This window comes from Vombatus ursinus, unplaced genomic scaffold, assembly GCF_900497805.2.
Source record: "Vombatus ursinus unplaced genomic scaffold, bare-nosed wombat genome assembly UNPS02014778.1, whole genome shotgun sequence".
NCBI classification, from domain to species: domain Eukaryota; kingdom Metazoa; phylum Chordata; class Mammalia; order Diprotodontia; family Vombatidae; genus Vombatus; species Vombatus ursinus.
In genome coordinates this window covers 8,412,232-8,437,526 of record NW_020954556.1, presented here as the reverse complement: position 1 = coordinate 8,437,526, position 25,295 = coordinate 8,412,232, and the positions used below count along the sequence as shown (strand labels likewise).

Sequence of the window (25,295 nt, the reverse complement as noted above, 5' to 3'; positions counted from 1 at the left end):
TATTATTAATATTGATAAAATATATCCCCCTCAAATGTCTGGGGCTGCCATGGGGTGCCAGAGTCCTTACAGTTAGGCAGATGGGTACATGTGGGGGGGGGTAGGTGGCTCAGCAAAATCCATAGTTGGGTAGGTTTAGGGCATGGGCTCAATGTCCACCCATGTGTCCATTGCCCTTCCTTTGACTTCATGGCCCCCCCAACTCTTCAGCCCACCTGCCTTCATCCTAGTGCCTAGTGTTCTCATTCATTCATTCATTCATTTAACAAAGGCCTGCTGAGGCCTGTTCTTTGTCAGACTCTGCTGCTGGTATTGAAGGCTATTAAAAAGATGCTCCTATTCAGTTCAATAGCAACACTGCATGATGGTGGACTCAGAAGAAGGGAAAGCTATGGATGAAATTACATTTAAAAGTAAAACTGTGTTGTCTGATGTTCTTCTAAACACCCCAAATAAAAAATATCTCATGATGTGTCTGAACGCTGTTGGCCAACCTGTTTTTCTGTCACAGTTTTAACTATCTGTGGAACAAAGATTTAGGAAAGATGCTCAAGTTAGGAGTAAAAATAAAAAAGACATTCAAATAGAAAATACCATACATGATGACAGCAGTATTCAGGAATCCTGTGGCAAGATAGCATTCTTAACAAGAATGAAACTCAAACTCACCATTGTACAAGCTTAGAAGCTCTATTGGATGATGATGGTGACTTGGAAGTGGTAAGAAGACCACAGGTTGTCTTTGAGACAAAACAGAAAAGATCCTTCAAGAAATAAGACACCTGAAAATTCTAGCCCAGGGAGCAGAAAATGTCACTGAAGAAGGTTGCAATGGAGCACACCATGGCCATCCCTCTGTAAGAGGTTGGCAGACAGGTGTAATGAGGAACTTTCTTTCTGGCTGGCTACGTACTGTTCCAATGTGACCTATTCAAAAGTTGCACTGGGCACAAGCTTGGAGGTGGCACCAGGACTGCCAGCATCATCACAGCAATAGTTGTTAAGGCTGTTTATTGCACAGCTATGAGTGAAGATTTTCTGGCTCTGTGTGAACAGAATGTTGCACTAAATAGTCACCTGACTGTTACAGGAGAAGGTACAGTTAAGGTTGAATAATTGGATTGGCTGAAAGATTACTTGTGTGCTGATCCTCAAGTTCCTTTCAGTTCTGAAAAAGAAATTTCTCACTTACAGGCTCAGACTACTATCATAATGGCAGCTGATGGTTTTTTTATGATGGTTTTTATGATTTTTTTAAGATGGGTTTTTTATGATGATGATTTTATTTAAAATATTCTACAAAATTATAATGCTTGTACAATCTACTTACCAATAGAGAGAAGACTAAGCTTCATACTTAGATATTTGGACATTATATGTGAAACTTTCAGTCAGTTACAGTCTGCATAGACAGAAGACACAGGTATGAGTTGATTATGTTGGGAAGATCTCCAAAAAAAGAATATAGAGGTAAGAAAGCGAGATGCACTGGGAGAAGGGGAAAGGGGAAAGTAGAGTGGGACACATAAAGGAGGTGTGCAAGGAAGAGCTTTTATGGGGGAGGGGAAAACTGAGGAGGTGGTGGTGGGTAGTGTTTGAACTTCACATCAGAATTGGTTCAAAGAGGGAAGGGTATGCACACACACACACACACATACACACACACATTCCTTTGGGTATAGATACTATCTTATCCAATAGCGAGTTAGGAAGGGAAAAGGATAAGATGCATGAGGGCAGATTATTAGGGGAAGGGAGGATTGGGGAGGCAGTGGTTGAAAGAAAGACTTTTGAAGAGGCACAGGAAAAAAGAGAGAGAGAAGAGAGAAAGAGAACAGAAAGAAAGAGAGAGAGAAATGGAGGGAAATACAGAATGATCATAAGTGTGAATGTGAATGGCATGAGCAACTCATAGAATGGAAGCAGATAGCAGAATAGATTGAAAACCAGAATCGGATATAAAGATGCACACAGAGTTGAAATGAAGGGCTGGAGTAGAGTCTATTATGCTTCATCTGAAGTGAAGAGGGCAGGGGACAATCATGATCTCAGAGAAAGCAAAAGCAAAATTAAATCCAGTTGAAAGAGAGACTTAGGAAAACTGTATTTTGCTAAAAAAAAAAAGTACCATAGACAATGAAATAATATAAAGGAATTTACAGTGGATTTTTCTAATAAGGCTTCCATTTATCAAATATATAGGGAACTGAGTCAGTTTTATCAAAATAAGAGCCATTTCCAAATTGGTAAATGGTCAAAGGACATGAACAGGCAATTTTTAGAAGAAATCAAAGCTATCTACAGCCATATGAAAAAATGCTGTAAATCACCATTGATTAGAAAAGGGCAAATTAAAACAACTCTGAGGTACTACCCCATACCTATCAGAAATGACAAATGCTGGAGGGAATGAGGGAAAATATGTACATTAATGAATTGTTGGTAGAATAATGAATTGGTCCAACTGAATTCTAGAGATCAGTCTGGAACTGTGCTCAAAGGGCCATAAAACTCTGTATACCCTTTGATTCAGCAATACTACTATTAGGTCTGTACCCCAAAGAGGTCAAAGAAAAAGGAGAAGTACAAAAATATTTATAGCACCTCTTTTTGTGGTGACAAAGAATTGGAAATTGAGGAGATGCTCATCAGTTGGGGAATGGCTGAACAAGTTGTGGCATACAATTGTGATGAAGTACTATTATGGTGTAAGAAATGAAGAGGTGAGTGGCTTCAGAAAAAAAAAGACATGGCAAGGCCTATATGAACTGATGCAAAGTGAAGTGAGAAGAGTCGGGAGATCATTGTGCACAGTAACAGCAATGTTGTAATGGTGATCAACTGTGAAAGACTTGACTACTCTGATCAATGCAATAATCCAAGGACTCATGATGAAGAAATTCTATCCACCTCCAGAGAGAGAACTGATGAACTGTGAATGCAAATTGAGGTGTGCTTTTCTCAATTTCTTTTCTTTTTTTTGGCTTTTTTTTGTAATATGGCTAATATGGAAATATGTTTTGCATTATTTCACATGTACAATTGATATCATAGTGTTTGACTTCTTAGTGGGTGGGGGAAAGTGAGAGGGAGGGAGGGAAAGAATCTGGAACTTAAAATTTAAAAAGAAAAGAATGTTAAAAAAATAAGTAAATATTTTAAACGTGGGAAGGAAGGAGGCTTAGCAATATTAGATCTCAACTATACTACAAAGCAGTAATCATCAAAGTAATTTGGTACTAATTAAAAATAGAGTGATCAGTGGAATAGATTAGGTACACAACATATATATGGAAAGGAATCTAGTAGCCTAGGGTTTGAAAAACCTGATAACTATAGCTACTGGGGTGAGAGCTCACTATTCAACAGGAAACTTTGAAAACTTTAAAGCGGTATGGCAGAAACCAGGTATTCAGGGCTTCTTAAACTTTTTTCCACTGGAGACACCTTCAGTTCTTCTTAAACTGACCCACAGTTTAAGAAGCACTGGGACTATAGAGTACCAACTCACATCATATACCAAGATGAGCTTTAAATAAAAATGTGACTTGGACATTAGAGGAGCAAGGAAAAAATTACTTTCAAGTCTATGCATAGGGGAAGAGTTTATGACCAAACAGAGGAATAGTGAAAATTAGAGAAGGAAAAATGGATAATTGATTACATATATGACCAATGTAGCTAAAATTAGAAGGGAAACACATAACTTCTGTAAAACAATCTTTGCAGCAATTTTCTCTGGTAAAGACTGCATTTCTAAAATATATAGGGAACTGATTCAAATTTATAAAAATCATAGCCATTTTTCAATTGATAAATGGTCAAAGGATATGAACAAGCACTTCTCAGGGATGAAATCCAAGCTAGCATTAGCTAGATGAACGTGTGAAAAGATGCTCCAAAATCATTAAAATTAGAATAAGGCAAAATTAATGCAACTCTAAAATTCTACCTCACACCTATAAGATTTTCAAAGTTGAAAAAAAGGGAAAATGACAAATACTAAAGAGGCTGTAGGAAATCAGATACATTGATGTACTGCTGCTTTGAGCTGTAAATTGCTGTGAAAGCTTTGAATTGCTAACCGTTCTGAAAAGCAGTTTGGAGCTATGCCTCTAAAGTTATTAAACTATGTGAATTCTTTGACCCATCAATGTCACTACTAGGCCTGTTTCCTAAAGAAATAAAAGAAAAAATGAGAAATACCCATATATGCAAATTTATTTATAACTGCTATTTTTGTATGTGTGACAAAGAACTAGAAATGAAAGTATTATCAGTTGGGGAATGGCTAAACAAGTTATGGCATATGAATGTAATGGAATGTTATTGTGCAATAAGAAATGAAGAAGGGAACAGTTTAGGGACCCATGGGAAGACTTTTATGAACTGTTAGAAAATGAATTAGGCAGATCTGGGAGAACAATTTATTTAACAACAAAAACTGCCAAATCCAATGGCTTTTTCTTAGTCCTCATTCTCCTCAAGCTCTTTGTAGCTTTTGATACTGTGCATAAACCTGTCCTCCTTGATATTCTCTCTCTCTCTCTCTTTTTGGGGGGGAACATTACTCTCTTCTGGTTCTCCTACTACCTATCAGACTGCTTCTTCTCAGTCTCCTTTCCTGGATCCTTATCCAGATCATGACCTCTAACTGTAGGTATTCCATAGAATTCTGTCCTAGTTCTTCTCTCTCTAGACTACTTTACTTGATGATCTCATCAGCTCCCATGGGTTTTTACCATCTCTATGCTGATGATTCTCCAATCTAACTATATTACCCTAACCTTTCTGCTGACCTCCAATCTCGAATCTTCAACTACCTTTAAGACATCTCAGACTGGATGTCTAGTAGACATGTTGAACAAAATAGGTCCAAAACAGAGTTCATTATCTTTCCCTATAAATACCCCCCCCCATTACTATAGAAGGTAACGTTGTCTTCCCAGTGACTCAGGCTTGTAATGTAAGAGTCATCCTGCACTTTTCACTGTCTCTTACCTCCCATATCCAATCTGTTGTTAAGGCCTATTGATTTCACCTTTGTAACATCTCTCCAATACATTCCCTTCTTTCCTCTGATGCTGCCACCACTCTAGTGCAGACTCTTATCACGTTATACCTGGACTATTGTGATAACCTGTGGATGGGTCTGCTTTCCTCAAGCCTCTCTACACTACAATCCATCTTCAATTCAGCCATCAAAATACAGGTGCAATCATGTCACCCCACCTACTCAATAAATTCTAGTGGTTCCTTATTACCTCTAGGATCAAATATAAAATGCTCTGTTTGGTATTCAAAACCCTTCATAATCTAGCCTCCTTCTCCGTTTCAAGTCTTCTTACACCTTACTTTTTTTCATGTACTCTTTGGTCTAGTGACACTGGCCTTCTGGTTGTTCCACAAACAAGACATTCCATTTCTAAGTTCCAGGCATTTTCTCTGGATGTCCCCCAGACCTGGAACGCTCCACCAACTGACTTCCCAGGCTTCCTTTAAATTCTAATTAAAATCCCATGCTTTATAGAAAGCATTTCCCAACCTTCTTAATTCTAGTGCTTTTTCTCTGTTAGTTACTTCCTATTTATCCTTTATATAGCTTACTTTGTACATATTTGCTTGCATATTGTCCTCCCCATTCACTTGTGAGCTTTCTGAGAATAGGTTGTTCTTTTGCTGTTTTGTGTATCCCCAGCACTTAACACTAAAGTGCCTGACACATAGTAGGTACTTAATAAACATTGATTGATTTAACAACATTGTAAAGGTGTTCATCAGGATTGCAAGAAGAGACATGATGAAACATGCTCCCTGCCTCTTGAAAGAGAGTTGCTGGATTTAGGTGGCAGATCAATACAGATTTTTAGGAAATGGCCAATAGGATTTTGTTTTGCTTGACTATATATATTTTATAATGGTTTTGTTTTTCTTCTTCCTTTTTATTGGAGGTTGGGAGGTGGTAGAGAGAAAATAGATTTTTGTTAATTGAAAACAATTAATTAAAAATAAGAAGCTCTTGTAGTAATGTAGTCATGTAGTAATTGAGATTTGGATGAGTATTCCCATGGTTGGGTTGTGATTATCAAATATTCAGTTATTTTTTAGTTTCTAAATGTTCTGTTTATTTCAGTTCATTAATAATACTCTAAAAGGTTCAAAAATTAGATAAAATATGTGAGAAATGTTAAATGTTGACATGTTCCTTTGTGTTTTTTTTGTTAATTTTAGTCACAATTAGATTATTTATCATCTTTCTCTGGGTATCTGGAAATGCATGTTGTTGTGGAAAAAAGTCTGGTAAGTCCATTATTTTAATTTCTTTGTCTTTCTTTTCTAACCTTTGTAGTATCTTATTTCTCCTCTCCTCTTATTTCCACTGCAAAATGAATAAAATGAAGTCCAAGGGACTGTTTGGAGCAAAGTTGTTTGACACTAATATTGATTTTTTCCCCCTGTATTTCCAACAAATATTTGTGAGTGCTTATTATGGTCCAGGTACTGTATAATATCTGTAGTATATTATTCTATAGTCATTCTATACAACTGAACTGATATATTCAATAATGTGGAGAAAATCAAGATACCGTAGTATACTGTTGTCCATAATTTTCTGTTCAAATTATGTAATGGAAATAATCTTCTTTTGTTAATATATTCTAAAATTTGGGAAACTGATTTTTTTTATATTATCAGTTTAATGAGGAATATTTTAAACTAATTTTGCTTTAGAATAACTTGGGAACATTAATGATATAAAGTAAAAGAGAATTACAGAGAATTTTAATACTTTTACTTCTTATGACTGGTCACTTAGCCCAAAGACAGTGAGAGGTACAGGAGGAAACATGTTTAATTCTCTTACATTTTTACTTCCTAGATACAGTGATTGAGAGTTTAACTATGTTCTCCTTAGCGAGAAAGATTTCTTGCTCCCTAAGATGTTATTATATTATATTATATTATTATAATGATATGTGTTATAATATGTATAATTTATTATGTATTATACATATCATTATGATACAAAATTATTTGCCTCTCCAAATTTAAGATTTACATTTTGAATCAATAGCATTTATTTGATTAATAGCCTAGTATTATATCTAAAGAAAGTATATCATTAAATTATTTTACTCAGACTTAAAATCCATTATATTTTTCAGTATAATTTTATGGGATCTGATGCAAACCTTGTTACTCAGAAAATTGCCATGGTTATTGGACTTGTCAGCACAGTAAGCTTTTGCCTTTTCATGTTTCTTGATTTCTGGAGTTACCCCAGGCAGCTATCTAATATTCTAAGTTGCAGAGGAGGCTCAGGACACCATTGATAAAGGGTGCTTCTGTTCCTTATGTCAGAAAAACCATACCCTGGTGTTTTAAATGGAATATAGGGACAAATAATAACAGAATAATAATAATTCATGTTCACACACAACTTTAAGGTTTACAAAGTACTTTCCTTACAACAACCCTGATTAAGTTATCCTCATTTTATAGATGGGGAAACTGATCTCTGAGAGGTTCAGTAACTTGCTCATCATTAACCATCATTAACGAGCTCTGAAAGTGTCAAGGCAGGGTTAAAACCTAGGTATCATGACTCCAAATAGAGTAGTTATTTCCTAAAATAAACACTTGATCTATGTTACTTTAGATGAGCAGTTATCAAAGTGATGACCACAGACCTTTGGGATTCCCAGGAACTCTTTTGTGGGCCTACAAGGTTATGGCAATTTTTGTAATAGTACTGAAACCTTTTTGCCTTTTAAAATATTCCTCCCTTTTCCAATTACATATCTGTATGAGGCCAGATTTTCTTCATAAACTTCAACCAAAACAACACTGCAACAAATTGAATGCAGAAGGAGAGGTGAGAATACATCTGTCTTTCATTAAGAAAGACATTAAAGAGATTTGCAAAATTATGAAAAATGATGCTACTCTTCGCTATTACTGTAAAGTGCAACATCATCCTCCCAGTCCCTCAGACTGGCAAGCTAGGAGTCATCCTAGATTTCTCACTATCTCTCAGCCCCCATATCCAAGCTATGCCAAGATGCCTTGATTTCACCTTTGCAACATCTCTTGAATATGCCTCCTTTTCTTCTCTGATACTGCCACCACCCTGGTGCAGGTCCTCATTACCTCATTTTTGGACTATTGCAGTAGCCTGTTGGTGGGTCTGCCTGCCTCAAATCTCTCTCTCCATTCCAACCAATCCCCAATTTAGCTACCAAAATGATTTTCCAAAAGTTCAGGTCTAGTCATGTCACCCCTCCCTACTCAAACTTAAGTAGCTTTATACTGTCTCCAGGATCAAATACAAAGTGCTTTGTTTGGCATTCAAAGCCCTTCAAAACCTACCACCCCTCCCCCCATCTTTCCAGTCTTCTTACATCTTACTCCTCAACACATATTTTTCAATCCAGTGACACTGGCCTCCTGACTGTTCCACAAACAAGACACTTCATCTCCCCAGGACACAGCATTTCCTCCATCTGCTTCCTGTGCCTGGAACACTGTCTCTCCAATGCTCTGACTGCTGACCTCCCTGGATTCCTTTAAGTCCCAGCTAAAATCCTACCTTCTACAGAGAGCCTTTCTCAGTCCTTCTTAATTCCAGTGCCTTTCCCCTGCTAATTATTTCCTATTTACCTTGTATCCAGTATCACTTGTTTTGTTTAAATTTATTTGCATGTTGTTTTCCCCATTAGATTATAAGATCCTTGAGAATAGGGATTGTCTTTTGCCTCTTTTTGTATCCCCAGCACTTAGCACAGTGCCTTACACATAGTAGGCATTCAATAAATATTTATGGCTTAAGTTGTTGTTTTCAAATGAATTAATAAATATTTGAAAATTTTATTAGTTGCAATTCCTAATATGGTAAATATTAACATATAGATATAACAAACATAAACAAAAACACTTTGAGATCCTCAATAATTTTTAAGAGTATAAAAACCCAAGGTATTGTTGGCTTTACCATGAATTCTACAAAGCCATTGTTGAACCAGGAAGTTTTGTTAACGGCCTGGGAATGCCCGGTGTCCCACCTGTGAGAGAGCATGCAAGTGAGAGCACGTGTTGACAGATACACACCTTTTTATTCCGTATTCCTGATTAGAATTTCTCTCCTTTTTCCCCATTAGCTGGGTACCATAGAGGTTACAGCCTATTCGAAGCACCTAATGTCCCCACATGAGTCTCCCTGTTTACATCTCCCACTCCCCACAATTCAGTGACCCTGGCCCTTATTTACTTTTTCCCTTATTTGAGTATGCCCACACCCCTTTTGCTTGGGATGCGGATATGTTAATCTATACCCAACCTCAGAACTGGTTTTCGCTGGTTAATCTATTCGCCCACCAATTCTACTTTATGGCTTCCGTTGTTCATCTTCCGTCTAGCCCCTAGATTGCATTCCCCAGGTTCCACATGACTTTTATGGAAATAAAAAAACCCCTGCTATTTCTTACATTCCCTCCTAGTTTAAACTGACTCCAATGCTGTCACATAGGTGTTTACTCCCTGATTGAGTGATATGCAGAAGCAACATCCCCAATCACATTTTCCTCAGTATGACACTAAAAATTGGAGAACCACTGCTTTAGATTTTTTTTATTAGCTGCCATGGTACTTCATAAGCTCCCCTATTTATTATTCATCTTATTTATTGTATAAATTCCTCATTTCACTAAGGAATATAATCAACTAATTGGAGTCAGGCTTATTTCAAAAATTGATTTAGGTTACTGGTATTTCAATATATATTCCATATCTGTTCCATTTTTAGATGTATAGCTCACTTAACTTGACTATTGTATTGTCTTCCTTGGAGTTCTGGATAGACAAAAATAAAATCAATACTGCTGGAGAACCTGATGAAATATTGAAGAGATTTTTAAAGTGGAAAGAGTCTTACCTTGTTCTAAGGAGGCATGATATGGCATTTTTACTTAGGTAAGTGTAGCTCCTCCTGAACTTTCCCCAACTCCTACTTACATTGGTAGCCAGGGTCCCCAGAAGCTTTCTGACTACTGTATCCCTTAAGGGATAATACCTGGGGATAGAATGTTTTCAGTATTATTATTCATGAGCTCCCATCTGGTGTGCTCCACCAACTTAATTAGCTTTTGCTGTTTTTGAGTCCTGTCTCACTCTTCCTGACTAGTTTGGAGTTTTCTTGGCAAAGATATTGGAGTGGTTTGCTGTTTCCTTCTGTAGTGGATTAAGGCAAACAGAGGTTAAGTGAGTTGCCCAGGATCACATAGTTAGTGAGTTTGTGAAGTTGGATTCCAGCTGAGGTCTTTCTGACTCCAGGCCTAGCATCCTATCCACTGAGCCACTTACCCACCTCTAAGGCAGACAGAGGTTAAGTGACTTGCCCAGGGTCACACAACTTTTAGACAGTGGTATTTATAGATTAAAAACAATTGGTCAAAACAAAAACAAATAAAAATCCCCTCCCCCAAATCTGCCATATAGCCTTGCACAGATAGGTATAGTGTCCTGGGGAAAAGAGTGCATTGGTGATGAGGACATATGTAGGACTTTGGCAAAGGATAAATCAGACCCCCTGGTTAAAAAAGAAGTCCTTTTTTCCCTTTCTGAAATCCTCAAGCACCTCCCTTTGGGTTGAAGCCACTGGTTCTTCATGTGTCTGCCTGTTTCTGGTTGGATAGGCTGCCTCCAGTGTCTCTGAAGTTATGCGCAATGAGGGGTAGAAGGGAGTGGGGCGGTAGTGAAACAACACCCCTTCTTCTCTGATATTAGTGCAGGGGTCTGCCTCCTTAAAGCTTACAGAATCTGAAGCTTAACTACTTGGCTACTGGATAGCCCGAAACTGAAATAGCTCCTCAGGGGCAAGGACTGTCTTTTTCATGATGCTTTTACTGAGTAGGAACTTAAATGCTTATTGAATGACTGACTGAAATAGCTTGCTGTGTCATGCAGAGACCCAAAGATGTATCTTATTTTTTAGTCAATCACAAAATCTTTGCTGAGTGGCATCATCTGTTTTTATCCAATGATCAAAGCAATTCCCTTCTCCTAAATTGATTAAGGGAAGGACTTATTTGCACCTAGTTTATAACTTTGATTAATTCAGTGTAGAATCTGGGTTCAAAAAGTCTTGCTTCATATTTCCCTCCATTTTTTCAGTTTATTATTGGCAATATGAATTCCTACAGTTTGTACTGCATTTTTCAGAAATCCTTGGCTATGTTATTCTCTTTATTTGCCATTAGAAGAACTCTGTGAAGTAGCTAATTAAAACATTTTTTGACAGAGCTCCTAGCATAATATAGTAAAAGTAAAGGTGATTTTTTTTATCTTTGCAAATTTAATTATTAAATTTAATTTACAAAGTTGAATCAAAATAATTTATTTAACCTTGTTTCATAACAAGCTTATTTTATAACTGTGTAGTGTAAGGTTGATACATTAAAATCTTACAAGTTTCAACTTCCTAATATTAGATTTAGTGTTGGTGAGGTATTCTGAATGAATATCTGCTGTGTCCATTTACCCTTGAGATTTCTAATTATGTAAGCTATAGCAATTCATAATCCTAATTCATAAATCAGGAAAGAGTTTTACACAAGTGTGTGGGGTGCAATCCATAGTATCATGTATGTAATGCTTTTAAGGTTTGCAAAGCACTTTACATATATTGTCTCATTTGTTACCACAACTCTGAGAGATAGGCACCATCAATATCTCTATTTTACAAATGAAGAAACTGAGATAAATAGAGGTTAAGTGGCATGCTCGGGGTCACACATCTAGTAAGGAGCTGGGACAGTTTTCAAACTCAGGTCTTCTTGACTCCAGTCCTCTCTCCACTGAACCACAGAGCTACTTTAATAGCTGTTAGGGCTAACAAGGAATTTTTTAAGAAGCTAAAAGCAAGAATAAGAAGTATGGAATATATTTTCATGGGAAGAATCTGGAACTTAAGAAGAAAAGAAGGTAGGGAAGCAAATAGTGGAGAGAGATAGAGAGGGGAAATCATGGTGAGTAGGAATAGGAAAGAGAAATTGAGTAGATGATAAATGTATGCAACCAAGTAAAGAACAATAAAGGGAGCTGGTTAGTGGGAATGGATGAGGGGAAGAGAGCAAATCTATTTTTCATCCATTATTGAAATTCCTGCCCAGTTCAGTTTTCTAATCTATCCAATTGCAGAATGTCCTAGGCCTGAATCTTGCTCCACTCACTTGTAGAATGTCATGTCCACTTGTAGAGTAATGTGGACTTATCTGCTTGTTCCTATTACTCCAGAGTATGCAATTCAATTAAACAAGCATTTATTAAATGTCTACTATGTGCAAGACATCGTGATAGACACTGAGGACAAAAAGACAACATTTAAAATTTACATTCTATTGCCGAAATTTACATTCTGTTGCAGAAAACAAAATTTCCAAAGATAAGTAAATACAAAATATATACAAATTAAATACAAAGTAATTTTAGGGAGAAAGAACACTAACACTTTGGAGGGGATGGTCAGGAAAGACCTCACATGGGAGGTGACACTTGAACTTTGAAGGCAAGTGGGAATTCCAAGAGGCAGGGCTGAAGAGAAAAAATATTCTAGTCAAGGGAGACAGAGAATATGCAGAAATGCAGAGATGAGAGATGATGTGTGCCATATGGAGAACAGCAACTCGGCTAGTTTAGCTGAAGAATAGACTTCATGAAGTGATGTGAGATTGGATAGTAAACATAGATTGTGAATATAGTATTAGGGACAGATCTGTAAATGCCAGAATAAGGAAAGTCACATAGTCAGACCTATGTTTAGTAATATCAGTTTCATAGCTATATGGAGGAAGAATTGGGGAGATGGAGAGACTAAAGGCAGGGAGACCAATTAGGAGTGTATTCCAGTAGTCTAGAAAAGACTGCCAATGAGGCACAAGCTTTAGAAGCCTCTACCATGCTGAAAAGGCTTCAGGTATCGTCCTGGCAAGAGAGTAAATCTACTTTCCAAGTATCAGCCTGAGCATGAAGAGGCTAGACACTTGGTGATGAATTCTTGGGCCATGGTCATCCATGAAATAATAAATCTTTAGTTACTTTAAATTGTTCTCTCTTTTTTACTTATGAGTTGTTTTCCTTTCTTCAGATATTCCCTTTTTATGTGAATTTGTATTTTATTGTACATTTTAAAAGAAGCAGAAATAATAGGACCACTATGTGTCACATGTTGACTGAGAGGTACTTTGAAATTCTAAGAGGATAATTAAACATAGAAGAGTTCAAATAATTATAGAAAACAGTTGAAAATGAATTTGCCTACTTTTCCAAGATGTGTTTTTGACAAAATTTTATTTTTGTACTTAAGTTATAGGAATAGATTTAAATATGTGGGAGCGACATTTCAAGGAAAGATATGTGAAAGAAACTATGCTGGTGGTGTTGCTTTGGTATGGTATTATTTAATTAATATCACTAATATTTATGTAGACTGTTAAAATTCTCCCTTATTGTCATGTTACTGTATTTAAATATAATATGCAATGGATGTCTTGGGGAAGCTTTTTCTCTGCTCTTTATTTACAGGTAAAGATTTTAGAGCCATTAAGAAATATTTTGTGCCAAACAGAAGGGGAATTACTCAAGGGTTGGGCTCGCCCACTAGAGCATGAAGCCTTTCCAATATGATCAGGAGTGAAGCAAGAATGTCCATTGTGACCATTACTATTCAACATTGTACTAAAAATGTTAGCTATAGCAATAAGAGAAAAAAAGGGAATTAAAGGAACAAGCATAGGTAAAAAGGAAACAAAACTATCACTTTTTATGTAGATGATAGAATACTTATTTTTTATTTTTATTTTTTTTTAAATTATTTCCCCATCTTACCCCTTCCCCCACCCCAAAATGGCATGCATTCTGAATACCCTTTCCCTTAGTCTGCTTTCCCTGCTTATCTCTCCCCTCCTTCTCTTATCCCCTTCCCCTTCTGTTTTCCTGTAGGGTAGGATAGATTTCTGTACCCCATTTCCTGTATTTCTTATTTCCCAGTTGCATGTGAAAACATTTTTTTAAACATGTGTTTTTAAAACTTTGAGTTCCAAATTTTCTCCCTTCCTCCCTCCCCACCCACCCTCATTGAAAAGGCAAGCAACTCAGTATAGGTTATACATGTGCAGTTATGCAAAACACTTCCACAGTAGACATGCTGTTAAAAAGTAAATCTATTTCCCTTAATCCTATCCTGTCCCCCATTTATTCTATTCTTTCTTTTGACCCTGTCCCTCGTCAGAAGTATTTGCTTCTGATTACCCCCTTTCCCAATCTGCCCTCCTCTCTATCATCCCCCTACTCTCTTGTCCCCTTCCACCCCTATTTTCCTGTAGGGTAAGACAGATTTCCATACTCAATTGAGTGTGTATGTTATTCCCTCCTTAAGTCAAATCCTATGACAATAAGATTCACTCATTCTCTCTCACCTTCCCCATTTCCCCTTCACTGTAAGAGCCTTTTCTTTTCTGTTTTTTTTTGTGAGATAATTTACCCCATTCTACCTCTATCCCTTTCTCCTTCTCCTAGTATAATCCTCTCTCACCCCTTAATTTTATTCTCCAGATATGACCCCTTCATCTTCAACTCACCTGTGCCCTCTGTCTATTTATCTATCTCTATCTATATCTATATCTGTATCTACATATACATACATATAATTTTTTCCCTCCAACTACTCTAATACTGACAAAGGTCTCATGAGTTACAAATATCATCTTTCCATGCAGGAATGTAAACAGTTCAACCTTAATAAGTCTCTTATGATTTCTCTTTCCTGTTTACCTCTTCATGTTCCACTTGAGTCTTGTATTTGAAAATCAAATTTTCTATTCAGCTCTGGTCTTTTCATCAAGAATGCTTGAAAGTCCTCTATTTCACTGAATGACCATTTTCCCCCTGAAGGATTATACTCAGTTTTGCTGGGTGGGTGATTCTTGGTTGTAATCCTATCTCCTTTGCTCTCCAGAATATTATATTCCATGCCTTGCGGGCCCTTAATGTAGAAGTTGCTAAATCTTGTGTTATCCTGATTGTGTTTCCACAATACTTGAATTGTTTCTTTCTGGCTGCTTGTAATATTTTCTCCTTGACCTGGGAACTCTGGAATTTGGCTACAATATTCCTAGGAGTTTTCCTTTGGGGATCTCTTTCAGGAGGAGATCGGTGGATTCTTTCCATTTCTATTTTGCCCTCTGGTTCTAAAATATCAGGGCAGTTTTCCTTGATAATTTCTTGAAAGATGATGTCTAGGCTCTTCTTTTGATCACGGCTTTCAGATAGTCCAATAATTTTAAAATTCTCTCTCCTGGATCTATTTTCCAGGTCAGTTGTTTCTCCAATGAGATTTTTCACATCGTTTTCTAATTTTTCATTCTTTTGGATTTGTTTTACAGTACCTTGATTTCTCATAAAGTCACTAGCTTCCAATTGCTTTATTCTAATTTTTAAGGAAGTATTTTCTTCAGTAAGCTTTTGGACTTCCTTTTCCATTTGACCAATTTTGCTTGTTAGGGCATTCTTCTCCACATTGGCTTTTTGGACCTCTTTTGTCATTTGGGTTAGGCTATTTTTTGGGTCTCCTTTAGCAAGCTGTTGACTTGTTTTTCATGATTTTCTTGCATCTCTCTTATTTCTCTTCCAAGTTTTTCCTCTACTTCTCTTACTTGCTTCTCAAAATCCCTTTTGAGTTCTTCCAAGGCCTGGGACTGATTCATATTTTTCTTGGAGGCTTTGGATGTAGGAGTTTTGACTTTGTTGTCTTCTTCTGGTTGTGTGTTTTGATCTTCTTTGTCACCAAGGTAAGATAATATAGTCTGACTCTTTTTGCGCTGCTTACTCATGTAAGAGTCTGCTTCCAATGTTGAGAATGTACTGTCCCAAGCTTAACGGGTATGTATAGCTATTTTCAGAGGTACTTCTAGGGACCTATAAATTTTCAGTTCTTCCAAGGTGGTATGATAAGGGGCGGGGTGTTTCCTTTCCACAGTCACAACAAGCTCAACCAAGCCAGTGCTCCTCCTCGCCCCAGGACCACCTCTCAGAACTGTGACCCAGATCCAAACACCAGTAAAGCAAGAGATTCCTGCCTCAGCTCTGGCAGACCGATCCCTGCAATTCCCCTCTGATCAGCCGCTTGATCCCCCCTCGGTCTGTGACCTGGGAGCTCAGGAGGCAGCCGCTGCCCCAGAGGCCGCGCTCAGGACTTGCAGCTGAGATCTAGTTCCTCTCTCACCGCAGTCACAGACTTTTCCCACTGACCTTCTAAGTTGTCTTTGGCATTAGTGGGTTCAGAAGTCTGGAAACCGCCACAGCTGCCCGTGATTCAGCCCTCTGAGGCTTGCTCCAGGTTCGCTGTCGCCTGCACGCCCACGTCAAACTGGGCTTCTCTCTCTGCCTGGCGCCATATACCTTTCTGATCAACCATCCAGGTTGTCTTGGGCTGGAAATGTGTTTCACTCTGTCTTTTTGTGGGTTTTGCTGCTTTAGAATTTGTTCAGAGCCATTTTTCACAGGTATTTGGAGGGGTTTGGGGGAGAGCTCAAGCAAGTCACTGCTTTCCCTCTGCCATCTTGGCTCTGCCCCTGATATAATACTTAAAGAACCCCAGAAAGTCAATTTAAAAACTGATTGAAATACTTCAGCAATATTGCAAGATATAAAATAAATCCACAAGAATCATCCACATTTTTCTATGTTACTAACAAAATCCCATAGAAAGAGATAGTCCATTAAAAATAACTACAGGCGTTTTAAAATACTTGCCTGCCAATGCACACACACAGACACGCAGACACACAGACAAACACACAGACAGAGGAACTTTATGAAGACAATTATAAAACACTCACGCAAATAAATATAGATCTAAATAATTAGAGAAATATTAGTATCTCATAAGGAGGTTAAGTTAATGTAATAAAATGACAATATTACTTAAATTAATTTACTTATTCACATCAGATTTCAAAGGACTATTTTATATGGCTAAAAAAATAGCAAAATTAATCCAGAGGAAATGTCAGGAATCACGAAGAAATCAATAAAAAAGTGGAAAGGAAGGAGGTCTAACAGTACTTGATCTCAAACCATCCTACAAAACCATAATTATTAAAACAATTTGGTATTAGATGAGAAATAGAGAGGTTGGTCAGTGGAATAGAAAAGGCACACTATATGCAGAAGTAAATCAGTATAGTAACCTTCTGTTTGAGAAATCCAAAGATGCCAGTGATTGGTATGAGAACTCACTGTTCAACAAAAGCTGTTGGGAAAACTGCAAAACTGTAAAAAGTCTGGCAGAAACTAAGTATAGACCAAAATCTGACACTGTACACCAAGATAAGCTCTAAATGGGTACATGATTTAGACATAAAGCCTGATACCATAAGCCAGTTAGAGAAGCATGGAAGAAATTACCTATTTGATCAAAGAAGAGAAAGAGAAGTTCACAATAGGCAAAGTGGACAATTTTGATTATATGAAATTTAAAGTTTTTGCACAAACAGAACCAATATAGCTAAAATTTGAGAAGTAGGAAATCAAGGAAAAAATCTTTGCAGCAATTTCCTCTGATAAACATTTCAAAACTAAGATATATAGGGAACTGAGTCAAATTTACAAGAATAGGCCATTCCTCCATTGATAAATGGTCAAAAGTACAAATAGGTAGTTTTCAGAGGAAGAAATCCAAACTATCAATGGCCATATAAAAAATTCTCTAAATCACCAATAATTAGAGATATGCAAATTAAAACAACTCTGAGGTACCACCTCGTTCTTAGCAGATTGACAAAGTTAACACAAAAGGAAAATAAAAATGTTGGAGGGATCTGCTAAAACAGGTATACTAATGCAGTGTTGTGAAACCATGAATTGATCTAACCATTCTGGAAAGCAATTTAGAACTATGCACTCCAAATCTCTACAACTGGATATACCTTTTGACCCAGTGATAACACTACTAGATCTATATTCCTAAAGAGATCAAAGAAAGAGGAAAAGGACCTATATATTAAAAAAATATTTTAGCATCTCTTTTTGTGATAGTAGAGAATTTGAAACTAAAGGGATGCTCATCTGTAGGGGAGTGGCTGAACATATTATGGTATTTAAGTGTAATGGAATACTATTGTGCTCTAAGAATTCAAGACATAGAAATGTGAAGAAGTATGTTTTAGGTACATGCAAATGCACAGCAATAGCAAATGGCAAGATAAAATCAGGGAGGAAAAGATGAGTAGAATTTGGCTTCAGTATATAACACATGAAAAGGCATAGGTCAAATAAGATTAGAAAGACAAGAAGGCTTCAAATTTTATTTATTTTTAAGAATATTTTATTTTTTCCTCAATAACATGTAAAAGACAATTTTTAACATTCATTTAAAAAATTTTGAATTCCAAATTTTCTCCTTCCCTTCCTCACCTCCCCCCTCCCTGAGATGACAAGTAATTTATATATGTTATATATGTACAATCATGCAAAACATATTTCCACATTAGTCATACTATGAAAGAAGACACAGACCCAAAGAAAAAAAAAGACCACATAGAATAAATGATTAAAAGTTAATTGGAGATAAGTTAACTTAGTCCTAAAAAATGAGTGGATCAAAGAACAAATCATGGAAAGAATTGATAATTTCATTAAAGGTAATGAAAACAATGAGACAATGAACTAACATTTTGAGGATGCAGCCAAAGCTTTGCTTAGAGGAAAATTTAATTTTTTAAATTTAATTTAATTTTCAGTCCAAATATGCTCCCTTTATTTCTTCTTCTTCTCTTCCTCCTCGTACTCTTCCTTCTCTTCCTCATCCTTCCTCTTCCTCCTCTTCTTCCTCCTTTCTCCTCTCTCTCTCTTTCTCTCTCTGTCTCCGTGTGTGTGTGTCTCTCTCTCCCTCCATCAAGGTTATGTGACTTGCCCAGGAGCACATAGCTAGTAAGTATCTGAGGGAGGCTTTGAATTTAGGTCCTCCTGACTCGAGAGCCAGTGCTCTATCCCTTATGTCACATAGCTGCCCCACACCCCCACCCTCTTCCTTCAAGGTCTGGCTCAGATAATGCCTCTTTAATGAAGCTTTCCATGATTCCCTACAACTAGACATGGTAATTCCCTACTCAGATATTTCATGCCAATCTATTTTACATCTATTATGCACATAGTCATATTCTAATTTTTGTTAGTAATTATTTATGTACATCCTATCATCTCTAATGGATTGCAAGTTCCTTGAAAGAAGGGCCTCTGTCATTCTTGTAAGTATATCCAAGGTTTAGACTAAGTCCTTTAACGTAGTAGGTGCTCAATTAAATATTGTATTTCATTTCAAGTTTGCTCGTTTATTGTTCATTTTTATCTTAATTCTTTCATTTTCCCCAGTTGAATGGATTATTAGATCTTCAATAGTAGTAATTTTTCTGTTTTTTTTTAAAATTTTTAGTATCCAAGAACATTAAGTCTGGAGGCATTTTCTGTTATTATTGCTCAATTACTGGGTCATAGCATGGGATTAACTTATGATGATGTTGAAAGTTGTCACTGTTCAAGAGCTGTCTGCGTAATGAACCCGGAAGCAGTGTAAGATGTTTTCTTTATCAAATATCTATCACAATAAGATTATATCTTTATTTTACATATAGGCATACATGTACATATATATATACACACATACACGTGTATATATATATATACACACTTATCTGTGTGTGTGTGTGTGTGTGTGTATGTGTATCAGCTAACATTTTAACTGTGGGCAGAACTGATACTATTCATTAACAGTGTTGACCAATCTTTTCTCCCCCCAAATCAAATGATATATAGTGGAAGCAGATATAGATAATCTGTATGGCTTTGTGTGTCTTTTGGCAGAGCCTTATACTTAGGAATGAGCTTTTTGTCTAGTCACTAAATATGTCCTGAATGAAAAGGAACTGGCAGGCTTACCTGTCCATTTGTAATGCCATTCTTTCACTACTGTGTTTGCTTGCATAGTGGATGGATACACATTTTATGTTCTTTGAGCTATATAAAATAAAGAGATTTAATCTTCATATAAGAATACTTATTGTGAATACTAACTTATAATGAACACCAACAGCAAGCTTTCATGTAAAAATAATAGATGTGATTACCACAGCGTATTCCAGTTTGAGCATTGAACTAGGGATAAATAGGTAAGCCATTTAAGACTATAATCCTTGATCAAAGTGAAAAACATTGTAAGATGAGGCTTCTGAATTGTGACAGTAAGAGTAGGGGTACTGCAGCCAATCTTTTCTTCACTCCTGTGGTAAGTACTATACTGAAAGAAGATTGACTGCAAAGATGACTCTAACTGTATCAGTTACTTGCTTCCTTGACTTTGATTTGGTTTCATTTTTTTTTTCTGTTGTTTTTCTTCTTTTAAACATTACCTCATTTGTATTAATGCTTTTTTGTTTTTATATCACATTTATTTCTCAATATATCCCTTTTACCTTCTTTACCCAGTGGACCATCCCTTTTTTAAAAGATTGAAGCATAAAGAGTAAAAAATATTTGGTTGGTTTTAAAGATAGTAACTAAAAGAGAATAAAGGAAAAATAAAGACAGTAACTAACTTAACCCTCCACAAAATTCCTACTGGGCCCCTCTTATCCCAAGATGGAGCTGTCCCTGGGCATCTGAAGGGCCAGCTCAGATAGTGCTGTGTCTGTTGGGCAGGAGCAAATCTCACTCAGTGTTGGCATACCGCAAGCACTTCATCAGTGTTTATTGACTGATTGTCAGTAGAAGATTGACCACTTGGCCACAATGGCCTTTAACAATTGCATCACAGATTTAGAATTGGAAGCAACATTAGAGATCATCTAGTCCAACTCCTCCATTTTGGAGATATGGAAATGAAAGACCAGAGAAGGGAAAGGTCTTGCCCAGGGTCACCCAGCAAGGAAGTGGTAGTAGTGAGATTGGAACCCAGACTTCCTGACTCCAAGTCCAGCACTCTATCCATTATGCGATGCAGCCTCTGAGAGAAAAAAAAAATACAAAATATATTTTAGGCTTGCATAGCCCTTTTCTCCTTTTTACTACCACCACCCTGGTGCACGCCCTCATCACCTCACACCTGCACTATTGCAATAGCCTGCAGGTGGGTCTGGGTGTCTCAGATCTCTCCACTTCAGTCCATCTTCCATTAAATCACCAAAGCAGTTTTTCCTAAAGTTAAGGTCTGATTATGCTATATCCACACCCTCTTCCCCATCCTTACACCCCAACTAAGTAAGAACTCTGATGGCTCCCTACTGGCTGTAGTGTCAAATACACAATTATCAGTTTCTCATTCCAAGCCCTTCATAACCAAACCCTCTCCCTCCAACCTTTCCAGTCTTCTTACACCTTATTCTGCAAAACATCTTCATTCCAGTGACACTGGCCTCCTGGCTGTTCCACAAACAAGATATTGCATCTCTCTTCTCTGGGTATTTTCTCTGGCTGTCCCTCATGTCTGGGATGCTCTTTCTCCTCATCTCCTCCTGACATCCCTGACTTCCTTTAAGTTCCATCTAAAATCCTATCTTCTACAGGAAACCTCTCCCAACCCTTTTTAATTCTAATGCCTTCTCTGTCATTTATTTCCTATTTACTTTGTACATAGTTTGTACATATTTGTTTGCTTGTTTTCTCCCTCATTAGAGTGTGAGCTTCTTGAGGTCATCAACTGTCTTTTGCCTTTTTCTGTGGCCAGCATTTAGCACTGTGGCTGGCACATAGTAGGTGCTTAATAAATATTTATTGACTGACTGCTTCCACAACAATGGGGATAGAATGATGAAAAGAGAGTGGGGAAGACACTGGATGTATCAAACACTGAACAACATCACGAAAATGAAGCTGACTGTCTTTACTGATAAGAAACTTATAGGTTTTTGGCACTGGGAGAAATTTTAGAATTGTCTGTGAGTAGCCAGATGATGAACTGGTTAAAACCAAAGTCAAAGTAAAGGATAAAATAGGATAGGCTTCTTATCCCTTTTTTGTGTTATGAATCCTCTTTGGTAATCAAGTGAAGCCTATAGATTCCTTCTCAAAATGATGTCTTTAAATGTAGAAAGTAAAAAAAAAATTACAAAGGAAATTACTTATACTGAAATTTATCGTTCAGTTGTTTTCAGCCATGTCTGACTCTTCATGACCCTATTTGGTATTTTCTTGGCAAAGATACTGGAATGGTTTGCCATTTCCCTCACTAGCTCATTTTACAGATCAGCAAACTGAAGTAAACAGGGCCAAGTGACTTGTCCAGGATCATGCAGCTAGTAAGTGTTGAGGTTCAAGGTGTGTTGTGATGTTATCTCAAAAAAATTCACAGACTCAGACTGTCTCCATCCTAAGCAAAGGCTTTTATTGAGGATTATGCTCTCCAGCAAGCTAGGCTTCTTAGAGGAACCAGCAGCTTAGCAGAGGAAGACAGGGATTTTTATACAGCATAAGATACCATTACATCATTACAGAATATATGAATATAAAAATATAGGAGGGGTTTATTAATATGGGAGGAGTCCTAGCCTTGATGGAGTTGTGCATAGGGTTGCCCATGATTCATACAGAAAAAAGCCCACTGCAGGGTATTAATGTATGATGATGATATTATAATAAACCTCTTTACATCATAAGTTCACCTTAGGACAGTTCTTTGCTATTACTGCTCAGATGTTCACTTAAGCTGTGATTTAGTGATCAAACATCCTGCTCAATGTCCTATTGGTGCTGCTTTCTGATTGGCTGGCTATTGTGGTCTTGTCTGGGGCATGATAAATGACTGTCTGAGACTAAATGGATGATGTGATTGAGTACATGGACACACCTGCTATTCTAGTGAGGCAGTGAGGCATATGAAGAAGTTGGGATATTGAGTCTGAGGACAGTGGCTAGCTAGGGGCAGTGGCTAGGATTCCATCAGTAAGTGTCTGAGGTCAGATATGATCTCAGGAAAATGAGTCTTCCTGAATCTAGGCTAAGCACTATATCCACTATGCCACCTAGCTGCCCCTGATTATATTGAAATAATTATCAAAATATTAAAAAACAAGTTCATTGGCCCCAGTTTAAGAACACCTGAATTAGAAGAAAGGAAAAAAGTTGAGAAGGCACATTATGTACAACTGCAAAACCTTTATCAGGACCTGAAAAGTTGTGCCAAAAAGTGAATCATGCATAAAAATATTGATAATGGCTCTTATAATTTTTATCTGTACAACATCTTTCATATATGTTCCCTTCATTCTACTAGCACAACCTTCCCTCTAGTTCAAGACTCCATCAGCTATTGCCTAGACTATTGAAATAGTCTCCTAATTGTTCTCCCTCTAAAGAGTTTCTTCCTATTCCATCCATCTTCCACAGAGTTGCCAAAATGATTTTCTTAAAGCATACGCATGACTGGATCCTCTTCCTAAATCCTTTTTAATAAACTCCATTGGTTTATTGGGATCATATGTAAACTTTTCTATTCAGCATTTGAAACTTGACAACTTGGCCCCATCTGGCCTTTCTAGCCTTATTACATATTGTACTCTTCCCTCCCCAATCTCCCCTCTCCCCCAATACTATATGAACTCGTCAGATTGGCCTTGCTGTTCACACACATCAGACTATCTTCTTGTGTTGGCAGAGTCTTCTACCCAGGCCCAAGCCTTTGTAGCAGTGGCAGCTGCTATATTTGGAGTTGGTAAACAGTCTGGCACAGCTATCGGTCACTTGTATTCCCCTCAACCGCTCCCTTTTTGTGGACCAAGCTACTCTTTCCCTTTGGTACAGGTTATTCTTTCCACCTGCTCCCTTTGTGCTTCCTCACTGGAAGAGCACTTTTTCTCCAAACCAGGATGCCTGGAAACTGTAATGGTGCGTGCCCACCTCAGTACCCACCCAGCCAGTTGCTACCCAGCCATTGCTACTCATTAGCCTAGAGAGACTCTGGTAAAATTATTTTCCATGCCCTGGGAAGTTCTTAAATATATCAATAATTATCTTTTTACTTCAGGTCTCAAACAAGGGACTTTACTCTCTGGCAAAATGGCCACAATTTTGACTCATCTTTTTCCCTTCCCAAGTATTCCTAATCAGACTGAATCCACATGGCTCCAGGGGAAAAAGTGAGGCTGATGACTCTGCACAGTCCTCCTCACGTAAATCCAATTCACTTGCATATCATGGTCCTCTTTGAAAATGAAGGACAAATAGCAAGCTCCCAATCATCCTTTCTCTACTACATTTGAACAATAACACACACAGCTTAGTAATATGGGTAGTTAACAGCTTGATCATATTTGCCAGTTTAAGAGACAAAATAAGTGTTTAAAGATAGAAAGATATTCAAAATTTTAAGATACAAAAACAAACCTTTTGATACCACTGAATAAATCCAGAAAGAGATTTCCAAGAGACTAATGGGGGTGGTGGTGTCCTTTTATGCAGACCACTTCTACATATGCAGTCTTAAAGAGTTAAGTAAGTCATCTAGGCAGCTACAAATTAGGGAATGACAGGGAATTTACAAAAGACTTTATAAAGAAAGACAGGTTAAATGAAAGGTTCTTTATTAGTTTCAGTTATTTTAGTGATCTTTTGGATACTAGCAGTGGATTAGCCAGGTAGTGGTGTGAACCTGGCCAGGTCATCTTCTACCTCAGTGTCATCCTTGACTCCCCATTCTCATTCACCTCACATATCCAGTTCATTGCCGAATCTTGTTTTTACCTTAAAAAAATCTTTAGTATATATTGCTATCTTCCCTCACAAATTCCCAACTCTAGTTCAGGCCCTTATTCTTGCCTGGACCATTGAAATAGTCTTCTGTCTGATTTCCCTACCTCAAATGTCTTTTCACTTCAATTCTGACCATATATCCCTCTGATAAGCAAGCTCCAGGGACTCTTATTATCTTTAGTATCAAATATAAACTTTTCTGCTTGACATTCAAAGCTCTTCAAAACCAGGTCTCTTTTTGCCTTTCTAATCTTCTTACACTTCACTACCCTCCATGTAATTCACGATATATATTTATACCTATATCATATCTATATGTAGATATGTATAGATCTATAGGTCTATAGATATATATGTTTATATAAATAAAATATGTATAGATGTCTATATATCTACACCTATATAAATGATGAAGATGGGATATGTCTACATACATACCTTTCTATCTGGCTGTCTATCTATCTATCTATCTATCTATCTATCTATCTATCTATCTATCTATC

The 25,295-nt window shown here is 37.2% G+C and overlaps 1 protein-coding gene across 1 annotated transcript in view; it reads left to right on the top strand.

Annotated features, from left to right (window-relative positions):
• Positions 1 to 25,295, top strand: part of LOC114045332 (disintegrin and metalloproteinase domain-containing protein 2-like) — a 131,908-nt gene that overhangs the window by 55,865 nt on the left and 50,748 nt on the right. Inside the window, 5 exon segments of the mRNA XM_027865264.1 lie at positions 6,232 to 6,300; positions 7,167 to 7,238; positions 9,803 to 9,969; positions 13,361 to 13,442; positions 19,487 to 19,623. Of these exon segments, the coding sequence (XP_027721065.1) occupies positions 6,232 to 6,300; positions 7,167 to 7,238; positions 9,803 to 9,969; positions 13,361 to 13,442; positions 19,487 to 19,623 (527 nt within the window).